Source organism: Euprymna scolopes, chromosome 37, assembly GCF_053919585.1.
Source record: "Euprymna scolopes isolate OS-2025 chromosome 37, ASM5391958v1, whole genome shotgun sequence".
NCBI lineage: Eukaryota > Metazoa > Mollusca > Cephalopoda > Sepiida > Sepiolidae > Euprymna > Euprymna scolopes.
In genome coordinates this window covers 42,742,465-42,768,964 of record NC_136518.1, presented here as the reverse complement: position 1 = coordinate 42,768,964, position 26,500 = coordinate 42,742,465, and the positions used below count along the sequence as shown (strand labels likewise).

General features: G+C 32.7%; 1 protein-coding gene across 1 annotated transcript in view; it reads right to left on the bottom strand.

Moving 5' to 3' along the window:
• LOC145261136 (carbonic anhydrase-related protein 10-like) overlaps positions 1–26,500 on the bottom strand; it is a 1,563,849-nt gene that overhangs the window by 25,035 nt on the left and 1,512,314 nt on the right. Inside the window, exons 9-10 of the mRNA XM_080119410.1 lie at positions 10,657–10,785; positions 3,931–3,970 (exon numbers count right to left, since the gene is read on the bottom strand). Coding sequence (XP_079975536.1) covers positions 3,931–3,970; positions 10,657–10,785 — 169 coding nt within the window. The remainder of the gene's footprint in view (positions 1–3,930; positions 3,971–10,656; positions 10,786–26,500) is intronic.

Sequence of the window (26,500 nt, the reverse complement as noted above, 5' to 3'; positions counted from 1 at the left end):
AGCCCAAAATAATAAATGTTTAGGGGTCATAATAGGGGTCAAAGTTTAAAAAGTAACTGTTTTTTTTTGCTCAACATACACCTACAAACACCCGGGCAACGCCGGGCTGAAATGCTAGTATATTTATAAAAGTGAACGTGTGTGTGTGTGTGTCTGTGTGTGTGTGTACATTTCCCTCTGTCAATTTTTAGTCTACAGACTGGAAATTTGATATACAGGGTACTGAGATTTGGGAAAATCGATATGATCGGTTTTCGGCCAGAAATTTGGCTGTAAACGGGTCAAAGTTCAACGATTTGACCTTTGAGAACTCTACCAAACTCCTCTAAGCTTTTTGGATCTAGTGTGTCTGTGTATCTGTGTGTCTGTGTGTACATTTCCCTACGCAATAACTCTGTCAATTTTAAGTCTACAGACTCGAAATTTTATATAAAGTGTACTGAGATTTGGCGAAACGTTCATGATCCGTTTTCGGCAAGAAATTTGGCAATTAAGGAGTCAAAGTTCATGATTTGATCTTTGAGAACTCTACCAAACTCCTCCGACAATTTTGGGTTTTAACACGTGAAATTTAAGATATAGGTTTCTTGGATATGGATCTAATTTAATAACTATATTTGCACCCAAAACAATAAATCTTAAGGGGTCATAATAGGGGTCAGAGTTTTAAAAAAATGTACCTCTGCGGTCTCTATCAAATTACTCAGACAATTTCTGGTCTAAACATTTGAAATCTCACATAAAGGGTATTCAGAGATAGGGCAAACTTTTTAATCGCTTTGGGTCGAAAATATTTAGTAACCAATATATAAATGTATGTATTATGTCTGCCTTAAACTCTCGACAGACGCGATGGATTTTTACAAGATCAGTATCCTTTTGAAATTCGACCCTTCAGAGAACAACTATCGCAAAATTGGCTAAAAACATTAGTATCTTCCCCTTCAACTAGACACTTTTCTACAGGGGGGGGAGTCGCTTTTTTCGCTGATATTTTTAAAAGTTATCCTCTCCTTTCGATTGTCTAGCCTTAATTTAAACCTACGTCATTTCTGGTTTGGCGGTGGTCGTAACAGCAAAGACGTCTGGTTTTTCCCGTTCTTTTCCTCCTTTGCGGTACGGGTTCGAGCCTGTCTTCCTACTACCACTTTTTTTTTTTTTGCTCAAAATACACCTCCAAACACCCGGGTAAATCCCGGGCTGAACTACTAGTATATATATATATATATATATATATATATATATATATATATATATATATATATATATATATATATATATATATATATATGTTGGGAGTGTTGGGAGGATTAATCAGAATCGGAATCGGGAATTAGAAATAAAATCATAGAATACACACACACACATATATATATATACATATATACATATATATTCATACATATTTACAAATATATATATACATATATACATATACATATATATACACATATATATACATGTATATACATATATATATACATATATATATACATATATATACATATATATATACACATACATAAATAGATATATATGTACACATACATATATATACATATATATATACATAAATATACATATATACATACATATATATATATACATATATATACATATTTATATATATCTATAATATACAGCTGAAGGTCTGTTTGTGTGTGTGTGTCTGATCACGAATAGGCTCCTATATGGTTGACTATTATAGAAAACTGATCACATATGATGATAGAAGATGTATCGAGACACAGGAATAGGTATGTTTTATCTGGCATATTGATGAGTCATTAAAATCGTGGGGTCTGCGTACGTGCCTGATCCACAAAGTAAATAAAAAAACACGTTTACAAGTGTTTTTGATATAGATGTACATAATAATACTTTGATAAGTATGTTTTAATTTAAATAGGGATGGTATGATAAAATTGTGGGATCTGCGTTCGCGCCTGGCCCCCATAGAATGTAAATAGGCACAAACTTTAATAAAGACTTTTCATATCTATCTGTGTAAGTATACTTTGATAATTATGTTTCAGTTTGAAGAAATATAGTATAATAAAGTTATGGGGTGTTCGTGCCTGACCCCCATAGAATGGAAATATGTCACAAAGTTTAATAAGGTTTTTTAATATAGATCCACAGAATATTGTGATAAGTGTTCCAGTGTGAACATGTATGGTATAATAAATTATGGGGTTTATCTATTTTATTTTTACTTTCATCATATTTTGCTTTGGTTTTGATAGCCCCAAATTCGAAGCTATGTCTTTACAACACTTCCCTTTCATAGCCTATCATACTTTCATAAATCAGAGTCCATTTTCTGTAGGCTGTTTTGGAACCCAGTTAACGACTGGTACTTTTGCTAATATACGTATATATATACATACATATATATACATATACAAACTTATATATACATACATATATACATATACTACATAATGCAGCCAAACTTTATTTACCCCATGTAGATTATACGGCCATACTTTGTGAGCACCTGTAGATATGTAGCCAGCTTTTGTGAGAGCCCTGTAGATTATACAGCCAGATTTTATGGACACCTCTAGATTATGTAGCCAGGCTTTATGGACACTTTGTAAATTATACAGCCAGATTTTGTGGACACCTGTGGATTATGTAGCCAGACTTTATGGACACCCTGTAAATTATACAGCCAGATTTTGTGGACACTTGTAGATTATGTAGCCAGACTTTATGGACACTTTGTAAATTATACAGCCAGATTTTGTGGACACCTGTAGATTATGTAGCCAGACTTTGTGGGTACCCTGTAGATTATGTAGCTAGACTTTGTGGACACCCTGTATATATATACATATATACATGTGTGTGTGTGTGTGTGTGTGTGTGTGTGTGTGTAAAAATCCAACCCGTCCTCGGAAAGGATTACAACTTGATAGTTTCAAAATTACTTTAATAGTGGGGGGTATAATATTTTTTATGTTTTACTGAAATCATCCTCCCTGACATTATCCTCTTCCTTTGGGAGACTAGAGTGTAGGTGTAATATATGCTCGTCCGACATGATATAATTCTCGTAGACATTACCTTACCTTTTGATATTGTCCTAATCCCATTTACTACAAGTATTAACTCCTGCTTTAAGGGATACTTTTAATAGTATATTTTCGTTTATGAAATTACCATCCTTTCACTCTAACAACAAAAAAAAAAACAACAAAAAATGGTGAGCCGAACCGGCATACATTTCTAATATGTACATTATCATTTAATCGGTTTTATTTGAACAATAAGATTGTTTGGTAAAGTTCCACTTTCTTTTCATCATCTGAATCATCTTAAAAAGGATGACTTGTAAATGTTTTTTCGGGTATGCTGAAAACGAATACCGCATTTAAATTTGGCGCAAACAAATAGTTTTCCGGATATTAAGCAACGTTATATTATAACTGGTGGCCATTTTGTATACGCAACCGTGACCATATTTTTTTATGCCTAAATCTAAATGTGGATTCCATGAAAAGCTTCTTTCTTAGAACTGCACGCCTGTGGAACTCACTTCCGCTTGTCTGCTTTCCAGCTGACTACAATCTGATTATCTTCAAGTCCAACGTAAACAAGTTTTTGATCAACCATCCCCCTAAATTCCAACTTACAAAAAATTCCACTAATGTATACCCATTAGCCTTTGTCCTCGAGTGGCCTCCGGGTCTTGATAAGTGGTGATTCTTGTGTAAAACAAAACAGAACCCCATATTTTTATGCCTTTCAAGTATTGTATGAAAGCTACCATTCTAGAAACAAGAATATTTTTTTTTCAATCGATCGGTCAGGCGCCGGTCTTCAGAAGTCAGCAAAATAGAGGTCATCCACTTTTCTTTAAAAAAGAAGAAACCTACATTTAGATGAAGAAAAATATCTTTTAAGTTTCCGTTTGATACTTACTTTGGTAAAATAATTCCGCCTTTGTACTGCACTCTTCTTCCTGAAATAAATAAAACAAAAATAAATATTTATTTAGTTCTGTTTATTTACTAGAAAATTCAGTAATCCATTTGTGTCATTTATGAAAAACAAATAGTATATGATAAAAACAATGGTTAATTTTGCTGCATAGTTGACGTTCGAAAAATCGACTAATCCCCCCTAAAAAAACCAACAAATACCCTTTATCAAGCCCATTAAAATTTAATTTTATAATTAACTGTACCATTTAAACACTCAAGATTCGTTTTCAACTAGCTTTTATTTCGAAATTATATTTTATTAAAACATCTCCCGTACATTAAACGAGAATAAAACTAGCGTCTTTCTTTGACATCCGTTGCTAGTGCTTAATTTCTTAAGAAATAGCAAAACATCACTTATCTTACAACTAACTCGAAGTCCTAGTAAAAATCACTACAGGCTTAGCGTTTGTGGTAAGATATATTAGCTTTTTTACTATCTTTTATGCATGAAATTATCCCAAAATACGCGGCAATTTCAGAAATCGACGCTACCTTTACCTTTTATCGTGTTCCGACAAGTCAGCTTAAGCATGAAAGACGTCAGGCGCAGTAGATTTGACAATTAAATTTCACATTTTTGAAGGATATATACCGTACTTTGGGGTAATTACGCCAAATCCTTGCGACAACTATAAAAAGTGTTCTTTATATGCGTGGTTGTCAAAAAAGCACTTTTACCTAGTTGGCGCAATTACCTCGGACTTGGCACAATTACCCCAAAGTCCGGTACCGGTAAAAAGTAAATTTTAATACATTTGATAAAACAAATATATATATATATATATATATATATATATATATATATATATATATATATATATTAAGACACTAGTGTTTCATGCTTTCGCAATCGTCAGTGTAAAAAATGACGACTGCCGCTAGGCGAATGGATTCAAACCCTGTAAGAAAATCGCCTTTGACTCCATCAGCAAAGAAACGTTACCTCAGAGAAATAGTCGATCACCACGAAATCGAGAGAACTTTAACATTTATAAAGCCAAATACAGGCAAAACGTTATTAAGACGATCTATAGTCATCGAGAGCTTGTAAATCGTGATCTCACACGCAATATATATATATATATATATATATATATATATATATATATATATATACATTCATACATACAAAGATATATATATATATAGACATACAAACATACGTACATACATACATATATATACATACAAACATACGTACATACATGCATATATATTTACACACACACACACACACACACACACACACACACACATATATATATATATATATATATATATATATGTATATTTGGTGTCCAAAAGTCACTGAAGGGTTGAAAATCTTTGCCATTTTACTATTAAGAAAAAGGACATTGACTATAACGATGAAGCGCTAATTCGACGCTGAGTATTACCCCCGCCGAATTAACTTGCTAGGTTCTCATATAAAGATAATATTTATCTTTGTAATTATATATATATATATATATATATATATACATATGTATATATTACTACACATATACATAAGAGAGCGCGGGTGCGGGTGCGAAAACATTTATTCATTTAAAATATGTATTTATATATTTAATGTTATTCGTGGGTATTAGTTGCTAATACAGACATGTGTTACAGAGAAGTAAAAGACAGATAAGCAACCGTGGATGATATACAAACTTTATTTATAAATTGTTTGTCTACCACAGACCTACAAACAAAAATGCACGCGTTATGTCTTTCAAAAGATAAAACGATGTGTGAAACACAAAGAAATATGTCAGCGACAGGGAAAGAGAAAGACTATAAAAAGGACACTCACGTTAGAGACGTGGATGACGTCCGTAAACACGTTCGAGATCACGTCCGAAATCACGTTTTAGTCGGGAAAGTGCTAGTTAGATAAGGTTACAACGGAAAAAAGCGAGTTTACTTCTTTCCTATCTGTTGTCTTTTATGCGACTGAGTCTACAACGTGTTTATTCCTGAATATTGTTTCATATACATACATACACCCCCCCCACACACACATACACATATATATATAGTAAGTTATGAAAATATATATCGCAATTAAGCTACACAGAACATTCCGCGTTTCATTCTCGTGAGAATTTGTCAGGCTTAGGCATATATTTTAATAACTTAATATCTAGCTCTACCTATATATTGGGCACTGTTAAAGTAATTCCTGAGAAAATCAAGCATAAAATTATATATTTGTATATTAATTTATGTGATTAAATGAAGTAATCATATATATATATATATATATATATATATATATATATATATATATATATATATATATATATACTAGCATTTCAGCCCGGCGTTTCCCGGGTGTTTGGATGTGTATGTTGAGCAAAAAAAAAAAAAGTGGTAGAAGGAAGGCAGGCTCGAACCCGTACCACAAAGGAGGAAAAGAACGGGATAAAACCTAACGTTTATGCTGTTACGACCACCGACAAATCGGAAGCGACATTTTTTAAATTAAGGCTAGACAATCTAAAGGAGAGGATAACTAGATAGAGAGGATAAATATCGGCGAAAACAGTGACCCCCCCTGTAGAAAAGTGCCTAGTTGAAGGGGAAGATATTAATGTTTTTAGCCAATTTTTCGATATGTGTCGTATGAAAGGTCGAACTTTAAAACGATACTGATCTTGGTAATATCCGTCGTCTCTATTGAAAGTTTAAGGCAGACATGCAAACAGACATACATACATACATTTATATATTGGTAACTAAAACTTTTCGACCCAAACCCATTAAAAAGTTTGCCCTATCTCTGAATACCCTTTATGTAAAATTTCAAATATTTAGACCAGAAATTGTCTGAGTAATTTAGAAGAGACTGCAGAGGTCAATTTTTAAAAACTTTGTCCCCTATTATGACCCCTTAAATTTTATTGTTTTGGGCTCAAATCAAGTTATTAAGTCAGATCCATGTCCAAGAAACCTATATATAAAATTTCAAGTGCGTAGACCCAAAATTGTCGGAGGAGTTTGGTGGAGTTCTCAAAGGTCAAATCGTTAAACTTTGACCCTTTAATCGCCAAATTTCTGGCTAAAAACCAATGACATCGATTTTCCCAAATCTCATTCAGTACCTGTATATCAAATTTCGAGTCTGTAGACTACAAATTGACAGAGTTATTGCGTAGGAAAATGTACACAGACACACAGAGACACACAGACACGTTCACTTTTATTTATATATATATATATATATATATATATGGAGAGAGAGAGAGAGAGAGAGAGAGAGAGAGAGAGAGAGAGCGAGAGCGAGATAGATTTATAACGAATCAACATTAAGATTAACTCGAAACCAAGATATTTGTCTAAGATGAAAATTATTGGAATGATTAAGATGGCGTTTCCGGGATGATTAGATTTATGAATTTCAGGTAACATTCCTAATCTTAAGTGAAATCCGTTGAAATCAATTTCGATATTGGAAGAAATTCAAATTATGCCGAAGCATTAAAATGTTAATTGCGACTGGCAATAATTTAAGCCCATGCTTGACTGTCACACCCACACAGGGAGAGAGACGTGGAAGGAGGGAGAAAAAGAGGAAGTGAGGAAGGAGAAGTAATTGGTATTAATCGAAGATGTCGACGAATCATTCATTAAAACTGACTAAAGAAATACTTCATTATCCAGGATAATGTCGTTCAATATTAAAATTTGAGGTCATTTCCAAATCAACCCTTTTACCTCTAGGCTGATTACCATTTCACGAAAGTCTAAACTATTTGTAATATTTTTGTGCCCCCATATTTATAGGAAATGAGTTATATATGAGGACGTATGTGGACGTATGTGGAGATTTAAATGTTCACAGTGAAATGAGTTATATGTTCGTTGCTGTCTTCAATTCCATTATTCTTTTTTTTATTATGTTATCAAAATCATTTCATCATTTGTTCACCTAATTTTAGGCAACGTTATATGACCAAGAGCGCAGGAATTTTAGACAGATTTATAAATAAACAACAATAACAGCAACAACAATAATCTTCTGTAATATAAATCTCACCTGTCTGTTTTAATGGTTGTATGTATGTATGTATGTATGTATGTATCTATGTATGTATGCCAAAGGGCGAATGAACTCTTTTTCTGGGTCAACGGCCAACTAGCACTGTGTATATATGTGTGTGTGTGTGTGTGTATGTGTATTGGGGTAGAGAGGGCTCCCGTAAGCTGTGGTGAAGGCAACCTTTCTAGGAGAAGCAAATCTCTGATTTAAAAAAAACATAAAGCGGAAGACCAGTACCCGCATTAAGCTGGTCTGCAGTTTAATTTGTTGCTGGCTATCTTGCTCTTGCTTGTTGCTGGATCTCAACATTTTGAATCGAGAGAGAGACTCAGCTGTCGTACAAAGCTAAGACTCTGTAACATATTTGTATAGATACTCCCTTAGACATTTGGGCTCATGGATTTTAAATGTCTGTGGGAGTGGCACTCGTCTGACAAGACGTTGCAATCATCAATCATCATGTATGTATACCTAAAACTTTCGACAAAGGCGACGGATTTTCTACAAGATCGGTATCGTTTTGACGCCCGAGTCTTTGGACGACAAATATCGAAAAATTGGCTAAAAACATTAATTCCTTCACCCTCAACTTTGCACTTTTCTACAGGGAAGGGTCGCTTTTGTCGACGATATTTTCGAAAGTCATCCCCTCTTTTCGATTGATTAGCCTTAATTTAAACCTTCGTCACTTCCGGTTTGGCGATGGATGCAACAGCAATGACGTTACGTTTTTTTTTTCACGTTCTTTTCCTCCTGCGTGGGTACGGGTTCGAGCCTACCTGCTTACTTCCACATTTTTTTTTTGCTCAACACACAACTCCAAACACCCGAGCAACGCCGCCCCCGCCAGGCTAGTAGTACAATAAAACACAACCAGTGCTTTGTTTTCCATGTAAGAAAATGCACCAATCAGGTTTCTGTCAAAATTGTTATTAATAGCCGAATAGAATATTTGCTATTCTATTTCAGTACGTGTTTCAACGCGTAGGTTGAGAAATTAAAATAATTTTCGAGGTACATAGTACTTGCTAATATTCGCAGTGTATGAGTTCCTAATACATACACGTGTCGGGAAATAAAAGACGGCTCAGCAACCGGGGACGATGTATATATTTCATTTATTCATAGTTTGTCTACCATAGATTATGAAGACCTACAAACAAAAACGCACGCGCTATTTCTTTCAAAAGATAAAAAGATTTGCAAAACACGAAGCGGATATGTACATTTTTCCATGGTGTCATTTCTGTTAGAAGTCTTTCCAAAGCCCGCTCTATACGTACTGCCCCAGAAAAAAAAATGAGAACAAAATCTGTCCTTTTTTTGTCTCTCGATAGTGAGAGAGTTCTCAATAAAATTTCGTGCTCATGACATTTGGGAGTCTAAACTCCTTTTCTCCAGCGGAGATAACTCTGGCATAGAAACCAATTTCATCATAAGGGAGATAAATCCTGTTTTAATAGTTGTTTCCATTATTCAAGTAAATCATGACAATAATAATAATAATAATAATAATAATAATAATAATAATAATAATAATAATAATAGGCTTTAGTTGTTATTATTAGTTTTGTGTAGAATGTTGTACTTTCATTTAGGTATTTACGGTAAGAAGAACAACGTAGATGTTAATAATCATGTTGACACACCGGTTCCCACTGGATCACCGAAGTTAAGCAACTTAAACTTTTGGCTACTACCGGCATTGGACAAACTATTTCCCTACATGAGTTCGTAATTAAAGGATAATCTAACTTAACTTCCAAATCTGACCCCAAGATCGCCATGGTCATGGAATATGTGCCTATATAAAAGATGGCTTTCCATGTGGTAGGGACATCTCCAAGGAAGATCCCAACTTACCCTATATGTGCTTCCGGGTTACACTTGCTAACACTACTGCGTTTATATTTACTCTCTATCGCCCTATCAACGGAGTTACTATCTTTAAAAGCATATCTGAGAAAATTGACCACGTCCTATCTGCTTATCCTTCAGCTATCATTCACGTATGTGGAGACTTCAATGTTCACAATGTGGAATGGTTAACCCACTCAAACAAGCCCGATGATGAGAGGAGGTTCTGTCACGATTTCTCCATTGATTATGACGTCACTCAGATTGTTCACAAACCCACCCGTGTGCCCGACACTGACGGCCAGTATGCAAGTCTCCTAGACCTTTTTCTCACAACTTGCTCTGAACTATGCTCAGTTTCCGCCCTGTCTCTACTTGGATCTTACGACCACTCTATTGTATTAATTAAGATAAAAATGAAATGTAATAAGACCTCAGACGTACCTCTCCATAGTAGTCCAAATCCAGAGTGTCTCTTGTTGAGGAACTATATTTCACCTACGTTAAAAACCGATTTCGTGTCTAACGCTTCCTTCGTATGAATGCAAGTGAATATGGACTAAATTCGTTTACTTCTTTTAGCCTTTTGGTTAGGAGGAAGGTGTATTTTTTTCTGAAACTACACTTAATATTTTTTATCATCAATTAGTGGAGGTGAAATCTTTCTAGACCGAGGCAATTTGAATTTTTGAACCAATCCAGAGTTCTCTCTTTTTGGGAGCTGGGTTTTTTCCCGCCGAATGTCTAATTCGTGGGACGTGTAAATAGACTCACCTCTTTCACTGGATTGATATTTGTCCTTATAGTCCGGTGGTTCAATGGCATTATGGGTCGCCAATTATTTTCCATTGGGGAAGGTTTTTTCTTCTCTTCTACTCGATGCAGCATTCGAAGTTCTTCTATCTGCAAGAAACAAAAGAAACAAAAAAGAGCTGAGAACAGTTAAATCAAATAAAAACGTTCAATGTTAAAACGTGTCGATTCAATTTGATCACTTCAATTGTTAAAGAAATGGGGCTGATTAACATATATCGTTTCTGTTGTTTGGAATGGCATCGGTTTTATTACTGTATCAAATGAGGTCGATGCCAACCTATAAATAAAAGTGGAACAAATTTGAACGAACAGTGTTGCTGTTTAAAATATGATATCATTGTCATTTGTAATGTAAACGGTGTTCTCCCACGAAGACTGCAACATACATCTCCGGTACGATTTTTACCCAAAGTCCTGTTCTCTTGAGACGTTGCGAATTGCTCCCTGTATATTTCACATCTCAGCTTCTTTGTCTTTATTCTTACAGGTAACTGTCATATAGGGAGGAATTAAAAATAACGAAGACACCACTATTTGCCTATGTTATTTACTTTAATTCTTTTCTAACAATTTGCAGCAATGTTTATCTAGTTGAGCTGTAATTTTCCGCCCCAATCACATGAGGGGTGAAAAACCTCGGCAATGATGTTTGCTTACTTTGATATAATCAAACCAAAGAAAAGCGGAACTAATCTAGTGTCTCTACCACGTGCTTCTTTTTATGACGTCTTATCCTAGAACGAAGTCATAAATAGAGTTAGAACAACAGCATATTCTTTTTATTGTTTTGACTCTCGAGTGTGTATCCGTTGATATATTATATGCTTTTATATAGAGGGATGTGGCTCGCGGTAGATTAACTGTGTCTAAATATGTCTAACTGTCTCGGATATATACTCAAGAGTTAAAACAACGAAAAGAATATTCTGTTGTCATAGCCCTAGTCATGAATCCAGTGTATTAATTTCTAATGGAATTTTACACCACTCTATCCTAGCTAAACTTACTCTAACCTAATTGTGTAAAAATTACTGCTCTCAACATTATACAAATTTAGGATTTTTTTTTAGATTTGCATAATTAACCACTAAATCATTACATGTTTTATATAAACCTTTACTTATCGAATCATTTGGTGCAGCTTATATGATTAAGTAAATAAGTTCAGTCTTACATCGCTACGACTTTGTACCCTTCTCTCACTGACCACCCTCCAGCCTCACTCGAGCACGCTGGACTACTTCATTTAGTCATACGTCAAGAACATCACAAACATGACCTCCCAAAATACCAAAGCCAGCCTGATTTCCGCCATCCACCGAGTATTCGCCGAGCTCCCACCGGTTCTTGTGGAACAAAGCATGTTCCCAGTTCCGGTCACGTACCGAGGCGTTGACTGAGGCTGAAAGCGGCTACATTGAATAGATATTAGCTCTACTACATAATCAAGTTACCTGGATTGATTTCTTCAATAAAAGTTTTCAAATAAAGCTGTGGTGTTTTTATCATTAGGGCGACAATTTTATCGTTCTACCCTGTAGTTACACCATTAAAAATCAAACATCGACTAGTCAGGAGTAAATATCAATCCGTCAACTTTAATGCTAATCATGTTTTAACTCTTAAAATCTCACATGATAACTTTATATGTTAGAGAAAAAAAAAAGAAGATTTTTGAATTGCGGTGTAATTGAGGATTGGCGGTATTTTAGCTATCTCAGAGGCTAACTTTCACATGAAGAACAGGGGCTTGCTTTTGTAGTATTTTCTCTACTTCGTTTGGAAACATTAAATTCAATGTTATTTCATAAGTTGCCAATTATTAGTCACGAGTTGGATTAGTTGGATAAGTTTTTAATGTAAAAACATCCAGTTTCACCAAAAAGGACACTATGAATGTGAAAGTTGCTTAAGTCAAAAAAGACTTCTCCTCCACTGACAGGAGACAGGATAGACGAAATGTAGCACCAGATACTACACGTTGTTCCTGACAAACACAAAGTAGTGAAAACAAAAAGCAAACATCAGTTAGTCAGCAGTAAATATCGATCTGTCAACGTAAATGTTATTCAGGTTAAACTTTTAAAATCTGAAGTGATAACTTTATGTTAGATAAAAAGTATTTTAATTGTGGCGTAATTGGGGATAGGCGCCATCTTAGATATCCCAGACTAATTTTTACATAGAGAACAATAGATGCTTTTTTTAAAAGTATTTTCTGTACTTCGTTTAGAAGCATTAAATCCGGTATTGTTTCGTGACCTGTCAATTTTTGGTCACTAGTTGGCTAGACGCTATACAGTCTTTGTCAGACTCATAGCTCTCAATACATTTTTGTATTTCCCAGATGACCATGATCTGCATGCCATAAATAGCTTCGATTTTAAGTTGTCGTACGAATCGGGACAGACGACAATAAATCGATCAAGGATGACACGCATTCTAGTCGATCGCTCCCTTGATAGGTCCATAGGTAAGTCGGCCAGGTTAGTAAAAAGGACTCCAAGAATAGACTGAAACAAAGGATGATAAATGCGAGAGAGAAGAAAAGAAAGGCGGTATTAAAGTGGATCTAAAGGGCCATTCTCTCTATTCCTCGCCCCCTCTCTCTCTCTTCGGCAGACTCTCTTATTTTGTTTGTTTAACTCACTCTTTTCTCTTTTCTAGTTTTATTTCTGTAAGTCTGAATGTTTTTCTCTTTTATCTCTTTGTCTTTATCTATTTCTAATTATCCATCTCTCTATCAAACTATCTAAACATCTGCTGATCCCCTCTCTTGTTTTTGCTGTCTTTTGATCATCTGCCTGACCCTTTTGTTCTCTTTATTAACTTTCTGTTCGTTTATCCTGCTATGTTTATATGCATCGCTTTCTGTGTATGTGTGTGTATGCTCCCCCCAGGACTTTTATAATTATATCTCTGTATTAATCCATCCTACTATTTTCGCTTTCTATTTTGCTCCACTGCCTCCTCTCTTTCTCCATGTTTATCTGTTTCTCTTTCGGTCCTCTTCCATTTTTACTTGTGTACGACCTTCTCCCTCTCTTTCTCTCTCTTCCCCCTCTCTTTCCTTCTCTCTCTCTATCTATCGGGTTTTGGATATGACCTTAAACTATCCGATGATGAGGCCCTAGTCTGCGGGCTTTGGGGAGTGTGGAGCCACCCTTTAATTGCCATTGCTCCCAGATCCACTCTGACCCGGAATGGTAGTACCTGTTAGGATCCCGACTATGGGTTAAATAGAAACCGACTTGAAAAAAAAAAACAAATATATTCTATTAAAAAATTGTTCTTCAAAATCACTGGATCCGGTATTAAATAACCTGAAAGGGTTGATATGCCGTAAAACAAGAACAAGCAACCAACTCTATCTATCTATTTATTTGCTCCTTCACATACTTTTGCTTGTTTGAATGTCCTTCTTTTTCTGTTTTACTCTATGCTTATTTTGTGATTGCTGCATTCTCCTATGCGCATATTATATTTTGGCCCGGGCAACGTCGGATTTTCCGGGTAGAGAGAGGTGTGACCGATATTTGAACTGCTGACAATGTTATGAAAATAACAAAGTGTTTTGATAACGGAAGAATGTTTTGAAATAGAACTGGAATTTAATGTAGAAATAATTACGCCAATATAATAATTAAACACTATAAATATTTAAGTAAAACAATAAAATGTTTAGAAGGATGTTTAATAATATATAATTTGAATGTTTGGTTTTAATAAACAAAGATATGTGACAAAAGACCAGCCAAGGATCTATCTATCTATCTATCTATCTATCTATCTATTTCTTTCTCTTTATACACACATATGTGTAAATGACCTCGACTGTGTCGCTGACTGTTTGTCTGTGTTGGATATGGTCTCTATGAAACTACTTTGTCAATGTCTGTGTTTACAGACTTAGAACTTGATATGTAAAAGAATTTAATATGTGGAACAAATCCGATTTGGTTTTACCCGGTAAAAATAGTTGCTAATGGTCAAAATAGAAATGAATTGGAATTTGACAGGCATAAGTCGACTAAAAATGTTATTTTATGCATGTGCAAATATAAATTTATACCTTAAACAACGTTCTTTTTTTAAAGTTCTTAATGCGCAAAGACCTACATTAGACAGTAACGAATAAGACTGGAGAGCTAGATATTTTGGTTTCGATTCTAGCTGATAGCACTAAAGTCATATTTTTTTTACTTTTGAAATCATACCTATGAATTAGGTACAATATAATAATCAATAGAGTATTAGATCCATAATAATAAATATGAAATCTGCATCATATCTGCCCAGGTTGTATGATATCCTTTTTCTCTGACCTTGAACCACCATTTAAATAACTTTTAAATAACATTTTCAATATATGTGCAGAAAAGCAAAATATTTGTTTATTCATAGCTGAACATTTTGCTAATCGCATTTCATTTCCTCTGATGATATGGGCCATTATTGAAAATCCATGGATTAAGGAAATAAATATAAGTTTTCTCCATATATTCCTTGTTTCAAAGAATAAATTCTCAACTTAAATATATTTGTTTATATTTTGATTTTCAGAATTCAACTTTAATCATTAAACTTATATATTGCTCTATTTTTAAATATTGAGCTTTACCTTTTTGGCTAAGATTATCCTGAAAGTATTACCTCAATGTAATATCTGACAGGAAAATTCACTTGATTCCTAATCTGTGACTTATATTACCGCTTATGTAAATCAAATAAAAAGTAATTATATATATATATATATATATATATGTATATATATATATATATGTATATATATATATATATATATATATATATATATATATATATATATATAAACATCTGAGTTACTATCTCTATTACTGATATTTTAAATTATCATCTTTAAGCAATGTGAGCTTGCGTTTGCTCTTAAAATCATGAACAGAAACGACGACGTTTTAAAATTTTATTTAAGATAGATAGCACGCAAGAGAGATAGATAGATAGATAGAGAGAGAGAGAGAGAAAGAAAGAGAGAGAGAGAGAGAGAGAGAGAAATGGGTTGAAATGAGCTTGAGAACTTATCAGACAATTAAGCATTTTGAATTCAAACGGTAACTGTCGAGAAGGAAGTGATTCATCCGAACAAGAAAAGAGAAAAAAGAAAAGAAAAAAAAGAGAAAGAAGTGCTTAATGCATCTGTGCTTAAAAGAGAACGCTCAAACCAGTAAATGAGAAAAGTGTGAATGGAACGTGAACTTTTTGACCTTTATTTCATCCAATACCAGGGAATGCCAATTTAAGAAATGGATTTCTGCAAGTCAATTGATTGTAAAGACGTCTTTTGCATACGCGTTGTCCACATCGCTTAAAAGTCGCCGACCTTCTGTTGGAAACGGAAAATAGAGGGGCACGAGGTGTAATAGTGGTTAATTACGCCGGCATCGACACGTATTCGAAGTATGTGTCTATTTCTGCTTGTCGGCGACTATTTTTAATATATACGTCTGTCTTCCCCCTGTCTCTCTACGCTTTTATCTGTTCTATTATTTTCTTTTAGTGTATCCGTAACTATCCCTGTATATCTTTCTCTATCTTCCTTTCCTTTTCGTATTTTGCCCGTTTGCCTGCATTTGCGTGTCTCTATTTCTCTATCAATTTTTACTGAATGTTTATATCTCTATCATACCAAAATCTTCCCATTTCATACAGACGTTTTCGCGTTGTTTTCATGCAAATTATAATCTGGCCGTTTTCAAGTCTAATATTCACAAATATCTGTTGAGCAGTTGTATGGATTAATAAGTTTTTAATTTTAATCTTTTCATAGTAATCTTCCATCATCCAAATAATATCTCATTGAACCTTATTATTGAATGCCTTTTGGCCACGGTACGTGGTGAACCATTAGAAGAAAAACCAAACACAGCTAAGAGATCAATAACAGAGAAAGAAAGCAAGGGAGGGAGAGAGAGAGAGAGGGAGAGAGAGAGAGAGAGAGAGAGAGAGAGAGAGAGAGAGAGAGAGAGAGAGAGTTTAATTCGATCCTAGTTTCACGCGAAAAACTGCGATACAACGATATAATCTGTGGTTAACTGTACAGTGTGGAACGATAAAATTGTCGCCATAAAGAAAACAACACTACCCCTTTATTTTAAAACTTTTATTGAATAAATCAATTCAAGTAACTTGATGATGTAATAGAGCTGACATCTATTCAGTGTAGTCGCCTGTAGCCTCAATCTTGATTCGGTTCTTCGACGGGAGTTCGTCGATTACTCAGCAGATGGCGGCGGTGAGGCTGGCTTTGGTGTTAATGAAGAACATGTTGGTGATGTTCTCGACTAATGAACACACGAACTAGTTCAGCAGGTTCAGGTCGGGGAAGAAGGGGGACAAGTAAGAGACAGTACAATGTTGTAGCATTTTATCTGAAGTCAAGCTTGGTCTCTTTAAACTTGTAGGGGTCTGTCAGCGGCTACCTAATTGCACCAGAAGACCATAACTGTGGCCACAAATTTTGTGTTCATCACGCTGAGCACGTCTCTATTATTCCTGGAAATCTAGCGATGTGTTTTGAGGGTGCGGGCAATGGCCATGTTGTCATAATCGGGATCGGTAGAGAGCATGAGTTGTACAGCGAGCAATCTCCGCTAGTAGATGGTCTACTACAAAAAAGAAAACCAGTTTTCATCGAACGGAAATGGAATCAGTTTTCTATAATTGTCAACCGTATAGGAGCCTATTTGTGACCAGACACACACACAGACGTTCAGCTTTATATTATATATATATAGTGGCAAAATCAAAAACAACAAGAAGGAATAAGTTCATATATGTATTTTTTTTCGGATATTATAATTGTTTCGACATAAATCAGAAAATTTCAAATTTTATATCATTAAAAAATTATCATATTTACATAAATAATTGAAAAAGAATACACAATTCATATGTATCTTGACATATTTTTCATTTCATAAAAAACTACATGGGGCGGTCAGTTACCACCTACTCGTGTTATAACGTGTCCACTATCTGTGTTGAAGAAATTTATATAGACCCTGTTTTTGTATATATGCTCTAAAATACGACGAGAATACTTAAATACTATTTTGAAACCGGACAAGAATACTGGATCAATTAGATTCATGGTTTATTACTTTTAATTCGTTGTTTCTATTGTTTCCTTTATTGATGAATCTCAAGAAGTTTGGTTATAATTCAACCTTTACTCAAAATTCAGAACTATCACATGGAAAGTTTCGTATTTTTTGTATTACTCGGTTATTTTAATGTTAAACTAATTAATACTGCAATGCCGTTTATTTATATATTATTCCTACATTAAAATAAATAAAATACAATATAATGTAAAAATAAATAAAATAAGATGATTTTATAATCTTTATTTATATCTTAGGATATTAACGAATAATAATTACTTTTGTAACAACAATATTTCAATCGATAGAATAATAGAAAAAAACTATTTCAGGGGGAGTAACTATGAATTCCTTACTTAATTTATTCTAATCTAGGTTGTCGTATTAGTTATTTTAAACCATACTTAATGTATTAAAATTAATCCCTAGTGGATTAATTATCTCAAAAGTTTTTATATCCCAATTGATTTGTAAAAACTCACCGGTGTCTGCATATTCATATTTAATTATTATTCAGTTAAATAAATTTACCCCGTCACGTTAGTATTTAACTAATACTTATAGCTTCTCGGTATTGCTTATTACATAAAAATTATTTCGGATGGGTTATTTAGATTATTATGTGAGAAATATTAGCATATTGGTTACATTATGATTTAGTATTTTTATAGTGTATCTATCGTTTTCAAATTGTTTATCTATGGGACCTAAATTGTATAAGAATCAGTCAAGGGCATATAACTGTTGGTTTAAAGTTTTATCAATTACTTATATTTCAAGGTTCATATGTTCTTATTTTAAATTATTTTATTTTATTTATTTATTTTATTTACTTTAACTTTTTCATTTTTATCTTTATTATTATTATTATTATTATTATTATTATTATTATTATTATTATTATTATTATTGGCTCACATGAAGCTATCACACAAGTCAACAAACGATCTGATTGGAAACCTGTGGTGTTCTCTGGAAGCTGAGTGACAACAAGTCCCCCCAGACGTCCAGCTCTCTCCACCTCCTTTGATAGCATTTGCAAATGAATTTGCATCATCGCAACAGCCACTTACCATTGATTTCTCGCTGGTAGTGGTCATTGGTTTATACTGGAATTTGAGTGGCACTCAGTTATTATTATTATTATTATTATTATTATTATTATTATGTACTTAAAAAAATTTTTTCTCCTACAAATAGATGGTATCACTTCCAATCAATGGTCCTCACCTAGTTAATCATAACTAATTTTCAATTTTTATTAATTTACTTAATTATTTATAATTTTATATTTTTTACTTAATTGATGCAAATTACCAAAACAATTATTACAGTTACAATAATTGCTATCCCTCCTATTCAGTTTAAACCGTTTAATTGACCTTAAGTTAAGTTTAATATCTACTCAGTTGTTATAATACTTTGCCCTTCATATTTTCATATTTAGATTTGAGTGTGTTCTCTATACTTTACTGTCTTTTGATAATACCTATTTTGAGTTTATTCTACTCAGGTTTAAGTCGCGAGAGTAAGAATTTATTTCTGTGGAGACAACTTTGTATGGCATCCATTTTTTGTTTAAAATTACCGTTTTAGAATGCACTATGTGATGAGCTTCAAGTAAGCACAAATTGTATCTTTTGGGCTTGCTAGGTTGGTATCTTCTACCCTTATCCACTATTGACGATTTTGTTTCGAATTCTTTATTATTTCTACGTAGTTTTCTGATCCAACCCCCTAATAAAGTTGTGTTCTTTTTGTTTTTATTAATTATTCTAGTGTCATTCTCACTTACATTATTGGTTCTATCACCATTAGTTTCAGTCACCGGTCTAGTTTTAAATGATGCTAGGTGATTTCTGTATTTGTCCTTGAAAGTGCAACCCGTACCACCCAAATATACTTTTTTTTTTACTGTTATCTACCTTAACCTCGCATTTGTATACAACTTCAGAACTCAAGTAATTACCCCCAATAGGCATTCCTTCGGTACCCTCCAATTGCATTTACTCCTAATATCTATTGTACCTGCTTCATTTATATCCCTATTTAGTATTGTATTGATTTTTCTTTTATTAGACGGAGAATGATAACGTGACTGTGTTCTTATTTATTATTTTTCTTAGTCTGTTTTCAGGTGGGAATATCATTTAGAATATGCTCACTGTACGGAGGGTTGAACCACACTTGTTGTCTACGCCTATTTCTCCTATTTTTTGACCTTATTGCTGTCCGTATGCTTTCCGACATTGTTATTGTCTTTTTACCCTTATAACTATTTTTAAGCCCCCTTCCTTCTTAGCGTTACTTCTTTTTTCCATTGCCGTGCTATATGAGATTGTATGGTTTATCTTATTGTTTTTATCCTTCGCCTCCTCAATAAATTTTATTTTCCAATTGTAACCTGATCTCAATAAAGCTTCATTATAGTAGTTTTTATTTTTGTTAAATATATTTTCATTTTGACATAGACTGGATATTATTTTAGATATACTGGGAATAAACGCATTTTCCACACATTTGGGATGGTTGGAATTATAATCCGTGTAAAATAATCTTTGGTTAGGTTTGTGGAATGGTTCGTAAGAGTTATCATAAAGATTTAGGGTTATGTCTAGGAAATCAACCTTCTCATAGTTACTATCCATAGTTATTTTTAAATTATGTTTGTTAATGAATTCCTTGATATTTTTCCTAATTTTTCTGTTATCCTATCACTAGAGTTAACTAGCAATAAAGTATCGTCCCTATATGAACCCCAATTTAAACCCGGTATCTTCTTATTAATCTTACCCAATAAAAATAACCCTTCGTAGGATTTTCCTAGTTTGTTTACTGATTTAAATTTCTAATTTTGAAATGTTCGTTATATTTTCTGCTAATTTTAATTTTTTCTCAAATAATTCAAGAGTTATTGAAGGATAATACGAATCGATATCAAACATAATAAATTTACTGCTCTTGTTTTTTTCCGTACCACTCAATTACCTCCTCACATGAAATCTATAGTTTATGTTTAATTCAAGATTTTAGGGGTGAGATAATTCTGTCAAGTATTTTCTTGCCTAAATCTGAAACACATAGTCTAATACTACGTGTATAGTTAAAGTCAGGTTTGTGATCCTTCAATAAAAATCTGGGGTTTAAAGGGGTGTAAACTTCTACTTTAACATGGATGTTCATTTTTTTGCAAAGTTTCAATGCTTGTAAATTGATGCTATATAAATCTTTATTAAAATTGTCTGGTTTATGTCGAAGCAATTATAATATCCAAAAAAATACAAATATGAAGTAATTCCTTCTTGTTGTTTTTTGTTTTGCCTCTCTCTCTCTCTCTCTCTCTCTCTCTCTCTATATATATATATATATATATATGCGAGATTACAGAAATGTTAATCGTGGTGCTTAATATTTGAGTCAGTTAACGTGGCTTAAATTCTTATTGATATATGTACAATTATGTTGGTTAATTAATTTTATATATATATTTGACCTTTGGAATAGTCTCTTTTAATATCTATCTATCTATCTATCTATCTATCTATCTATCTATCTATCTATCTATATATATATATATATATACGAATCTCACAGGTAAGGAATTCATTTTTTTAAAATGAATAGGCCAGCCAAGTTAATTAAGAATAGGGAACTAGATCTAATATCTGTAACATTTTAAGATTAAAGGAGGTGATGTTGTATCAACACTGCTGGGGAGCCATGATTGTACATGCTGTTTTGCTTTTAAATCACCGAAATAGTGTTTCATGGTAAACAACTGATGATCCCTTAAACTAACATTAGTACGATAGTGAATTGGAGAGAGCAAGTTGATGTATTGATTACAGGTGACTAAATGACTTACTATATAGTTTTCTAACAAATGATTATTAAAAATATAAACATGAAATAATTTTTTTATATAGTTTTAAAGGTTAAAAACTTCCAAGACTATATATATATATATATATATATATATATATATATATATATATATATATATATGAGCATATGTACTCGGCGTTCCGATATTAAATGTAACGTTAAATTCCTTAAAAATATAAAGTAAAAAATGGAAAGAAACCGAGACATGTGCATGTGAGTATTATATTTGTTCTAAATGATATAACATTATAACATATGTGCTATGAAGATTGGATTTTCAAGAAGCCTCCCCCCCCAATCCCCCCAAAACCTAACTAAATTTTACTAAAATAAAAACTTCTCGTTTCAGTGTTGTGAATTTTAAGACTCAGGACCTATAAATATCATAGACTATCCAAACTCTGATTTAGTCTAGCAATAATCTGATTGGCTTTATGAAATAATTTAAACATTAAAAAGTGTATTTTTGCACAACCAAGCTGAAACACTTCAACACTGCTTCAATGAAATTTCTGAAAACCCAAGAAAAGAAAACAATCCTATCTATTTAAACAATTCACTGAGTTTTTTCCCCTTTCACCGTATTAAAACGTTACCTTTAAATATTTTGAAAAATATGTTAGAATTCCTGTATTTTTAAAATGAAAAAAAAAAGAAAGAATAAATAAGAAAAGAAGTTTCTGAAAAAAGTACAAAATATAAGTATCGAACGGACTATAATAAGACATTTTTATTTGAATATTATTATTCATGTTTTATCGTGTGAACTTTTGAGTTTTCTTCTCCTGGTTTTCATTGTCTGAAGCAGGTTTAATTAAATTCTTGTACAGAATTTTTTGGAAGACAAGGTGTATAACATCGATAGTATCAGCAGCAGAGAAAGAGGGCTAGCGCGTAAAGAGATTCGCAGTAGCAGCAGCAAAAAACGCGCGTATGCAAATTAGGAAGTGTGCACGATAAGAAGAATGACAAAAAGAGAAAAATGCAACTGTTGTTGACCCGTACTAGGGGTTACAAATGAAAGAAACCACAAGTAGTGTAAAGTGTATAAAATATAATATGTATTTATCATAAAGAATAAAGGAGCCACTAAAGTGGTTTGAGAGGAACGTGTTCGTAGCATGCGGTCAAATATGGTATGAATGTCTCCATTTAGTTTCTAAAACGAGTGGTATTCATAAGACTGGTTGATGCCACGTAGTTCTCAAAGAGGGATGATTTGTACCCCATAACAGAAACAAAGTGCACTTCGAAGGAAATTAACGTGTAAATGCAAAGGCAGGAACTATCTGGCTGCGGCCAGCATGCGAGCGGAGGAAGGAGAAACCCTTGCTGGCTAAAATTGACAAGAGACATTTTAAAGTGATGCCGTAAATAACAATAATAAAATCTTTTGTTAAAAAGAAAAACAATGTCGATGCGGATTTTTATTTGTTTATTTGCATTATTCATTTGCCTCTTTGCGACGGTAGCAACGTTACAGTACCATTAAAATGGCTTACTGTTTTTCTAATCTAACAGCACAGCATGTTACAAATAAATAACGTATGCATAGTTGACACAAAGTATTTAAAGACATGGATTTCTTATTTGCATATAAGTGTTTATACTAAATTAATGGTCGATGCTTTTGATTAATAACTTTATTGTCCTATCTTTGTTATGTATATACGTAATTCTTTTGTTATGTATATATGTAATCGTTTTGTTATGTGTATACGTAATCGTTTTGTTATGTGTATACGTAATCGTTTTGTTATGTATATATGTAACCGTTTTTTATGTGTATACGTAATCGTTTTATTACGTATATACGTAATCGTTTTGTTATATATATACGTAATCGTTTTGTTATGTATATACGTAATCGTTTTGTTACTTATATACGTAATCGTTTTGTTACGTATATACGTAATCGTTTTGCTATGTATATACTTAATCGTCTTGTTATGTATGTACGTAATCGTTTTGTTATGTATATACGTAATCGTCTTGTTATGTATATACGTAATCGTTTTGTCATGTATATACGTAATCGTCTTGTTATGTATATACGTAATCGTTTTATTACGCATATACGTAATCATTTTGTTATGTGTATACGTAATCGTTTTGTTACGTATATACGTAATCGTTTTGTTACGTATATACGTAATCATTTTGTTATTTATATACGTAATCGTTTTGTTATGTATATGCGTAATCATTTTATGTGTATACGTAATCGTTTTGTTGTGTGTATACATAATCTTTTTGTCATGTATATACGTAATCGTTTTGTTACTTATATACGTAATCGTTTTGTTACGTATATACGTAATCGTTTTGTTATGTATATACGTAATCGTTTTGTTATGTATATACGCAATCGTTTTGTTTTGTGTATACATAATCTTTTTGTCATGTATATACGTAATCGTTTTGTTACTTGTATACGTAATCGTTTTGTTACCTATATACGTAATCGTTTTGTTATGTATATATGTAATCGTTTTGTTATGTATATACGTAATCATTTTGTTACGTGTATACGTAATCGTTTTGTTATTTTATTCGTAATCGTTTTGTTATTTGTATTCGTAATCGTTTTGTTACGTGTATACATAATCGTTTTGTTATGTGTATACATAATCGTTTTGTTATGTATATACGTAATCGTTTTGTTATGTATATACGTAATCATTTTGTTATGTGTATACGTAATCGTTTTGTTATGTATATACGTAATCGTTTTGTTATGTATATATGTAATCGTTTTGTTACGTGTATACGTAATCGTTTTGTTACGTGTATACGTAATCGTTTTGTTATTTATATACGTGAGCGTTTTGTTACATGTATACGTAATCGTTTTGTTAAGTGTATACATAATCGTTTTGTTATGTATATATGTAATCGTTTTGTTACGTGTAAACGTAATCGTTTTGTTACGTGTATACGTAATCGTTTTGTTATTTATATACGTGATCGTTTTGTTACGTGTATACATAATCGTTTTGTTATGTGTATACATAATCGTTTTGTTATGTATATACGTAATCGTTTTGTTATGTATATACGTAATCATTTTGTTATGTGTATCCGTAATCGTTTTGTTATGTATATACGTAATCGTTTTGTTATGTATATACGTAATCGTTTTGTTATGTATATACGTAATCATTTTGTTATGTGTATCCGTAATCGTTTTGTTATGTATATACGTAATCGTTTTGTTATGTATATACGTAATTATTTTGTTATGTGTATACGTAATCGTTTTGTTATGTATATACGTAATCGTTTTGTTATGTATATACGTAATCGTTTTGTTATGTGTATCCGTAATCGTTTTGTTATTATATACGTAATCGTTTTGTTATTATATACGTAATCGTTTTGTTATTATATACGTAATCGTTTTGTTATTATATACGTGATCGTTTTGTTATGTGTATTCGTAATCGTTTTGCCGTTTTGTCAGTAATTAATAAGAATAATTTTATTAAAAAATATTGGGGATTATCTAGATAAAACTACATACACTAAAGTAAGATATACTGTCGAGACATAAGTAAGAACACTTCAGAGAGAAGAAGAAAGTATCAGTTATTTCTCTTTTTGTCTCTTTCATTTTTGTCCTCTCTCTCTCTCTTTCTCTCTCTCTCTTAATTTCTCTCTCTTGTCCAAAAATTTACAAAACCACATTTTCTGTTTATTCATTTTTAATTCATTGGCTGTTTTTATCGCATTTTGAAGACTTTCGTATTTAAAAGTGCATTTTGCTGACCATTCCTAAATTGGAAGTAAAAATGCACACCAGGCGAATTCATTTCGTCTTTCTCTTGATTTCTTTACAGTATCATTGAGATATAAATGAACTTTTATCAGAACTGTCAACGTGTTGAAGTCCATTCATATGAACGTTTATTTATTTATATGAATAAATGCCAAAGTGTTTGTATTTCATTATATAAAATGTTTTATTTCTTTATATCAAATGTTGATTACAAGCATTCCAATAATTTTGCGAAGCGATAGCAAGATGACGAAGTCAGTTAGTAGACACACATTTAACCCGAGTTTCTTAATTACAACGAGTTATTTCTCTTACATCTGGTTTTCAAAATAATGTAAATGCACTATATAACGAAATAAATAAATTATGATAACGTTTAAGTAGACACACGTTATAATAATATAATTATTGCTGATAAAATATTCTAATAATAAGTTAATAATATAATCACAGAATGCCAACTCACACTTCAATAATAACTTAATACTTTTCTGCAAGACTATAGAAACACGCATCCTATAATATTCGGATTTCTGGCAAAAAAAAACACACCAACCGAGTAATTGTATGAAGGAACCTAGTCACAGGTCACCAAATGTGAACCTTCAGTGATCCCTAAATAGGGATCCTTTGTCACAGACATGGAATATATAGGGAATTCTCCACAAGTTCTATCGGCGCAACAGAATTTCATTGATCGGGTTAGTCAGTGGCGATTTCAGCTTCGGGTTGATATACCGTATCACGCTAGAAGTGAATAGATTTTCATGCACGCAAAAGAAAGACAAACTCAGATATCTCTATTCTACCGAGTTAATTCAAGTAAAATTTACAAAATATGATATAAACTTATATACAATTGTTCAGTTGTTGATTCTTAGAAAACACACTATTGAGTCTGTTTATTAAGTTAGATTTAGTACTCTCAGTTTTGCCGGTAGCGATGGACGGGTAGAGAAGGATGTATGGCAACGACTCTTCAATTAGGATCAGATTC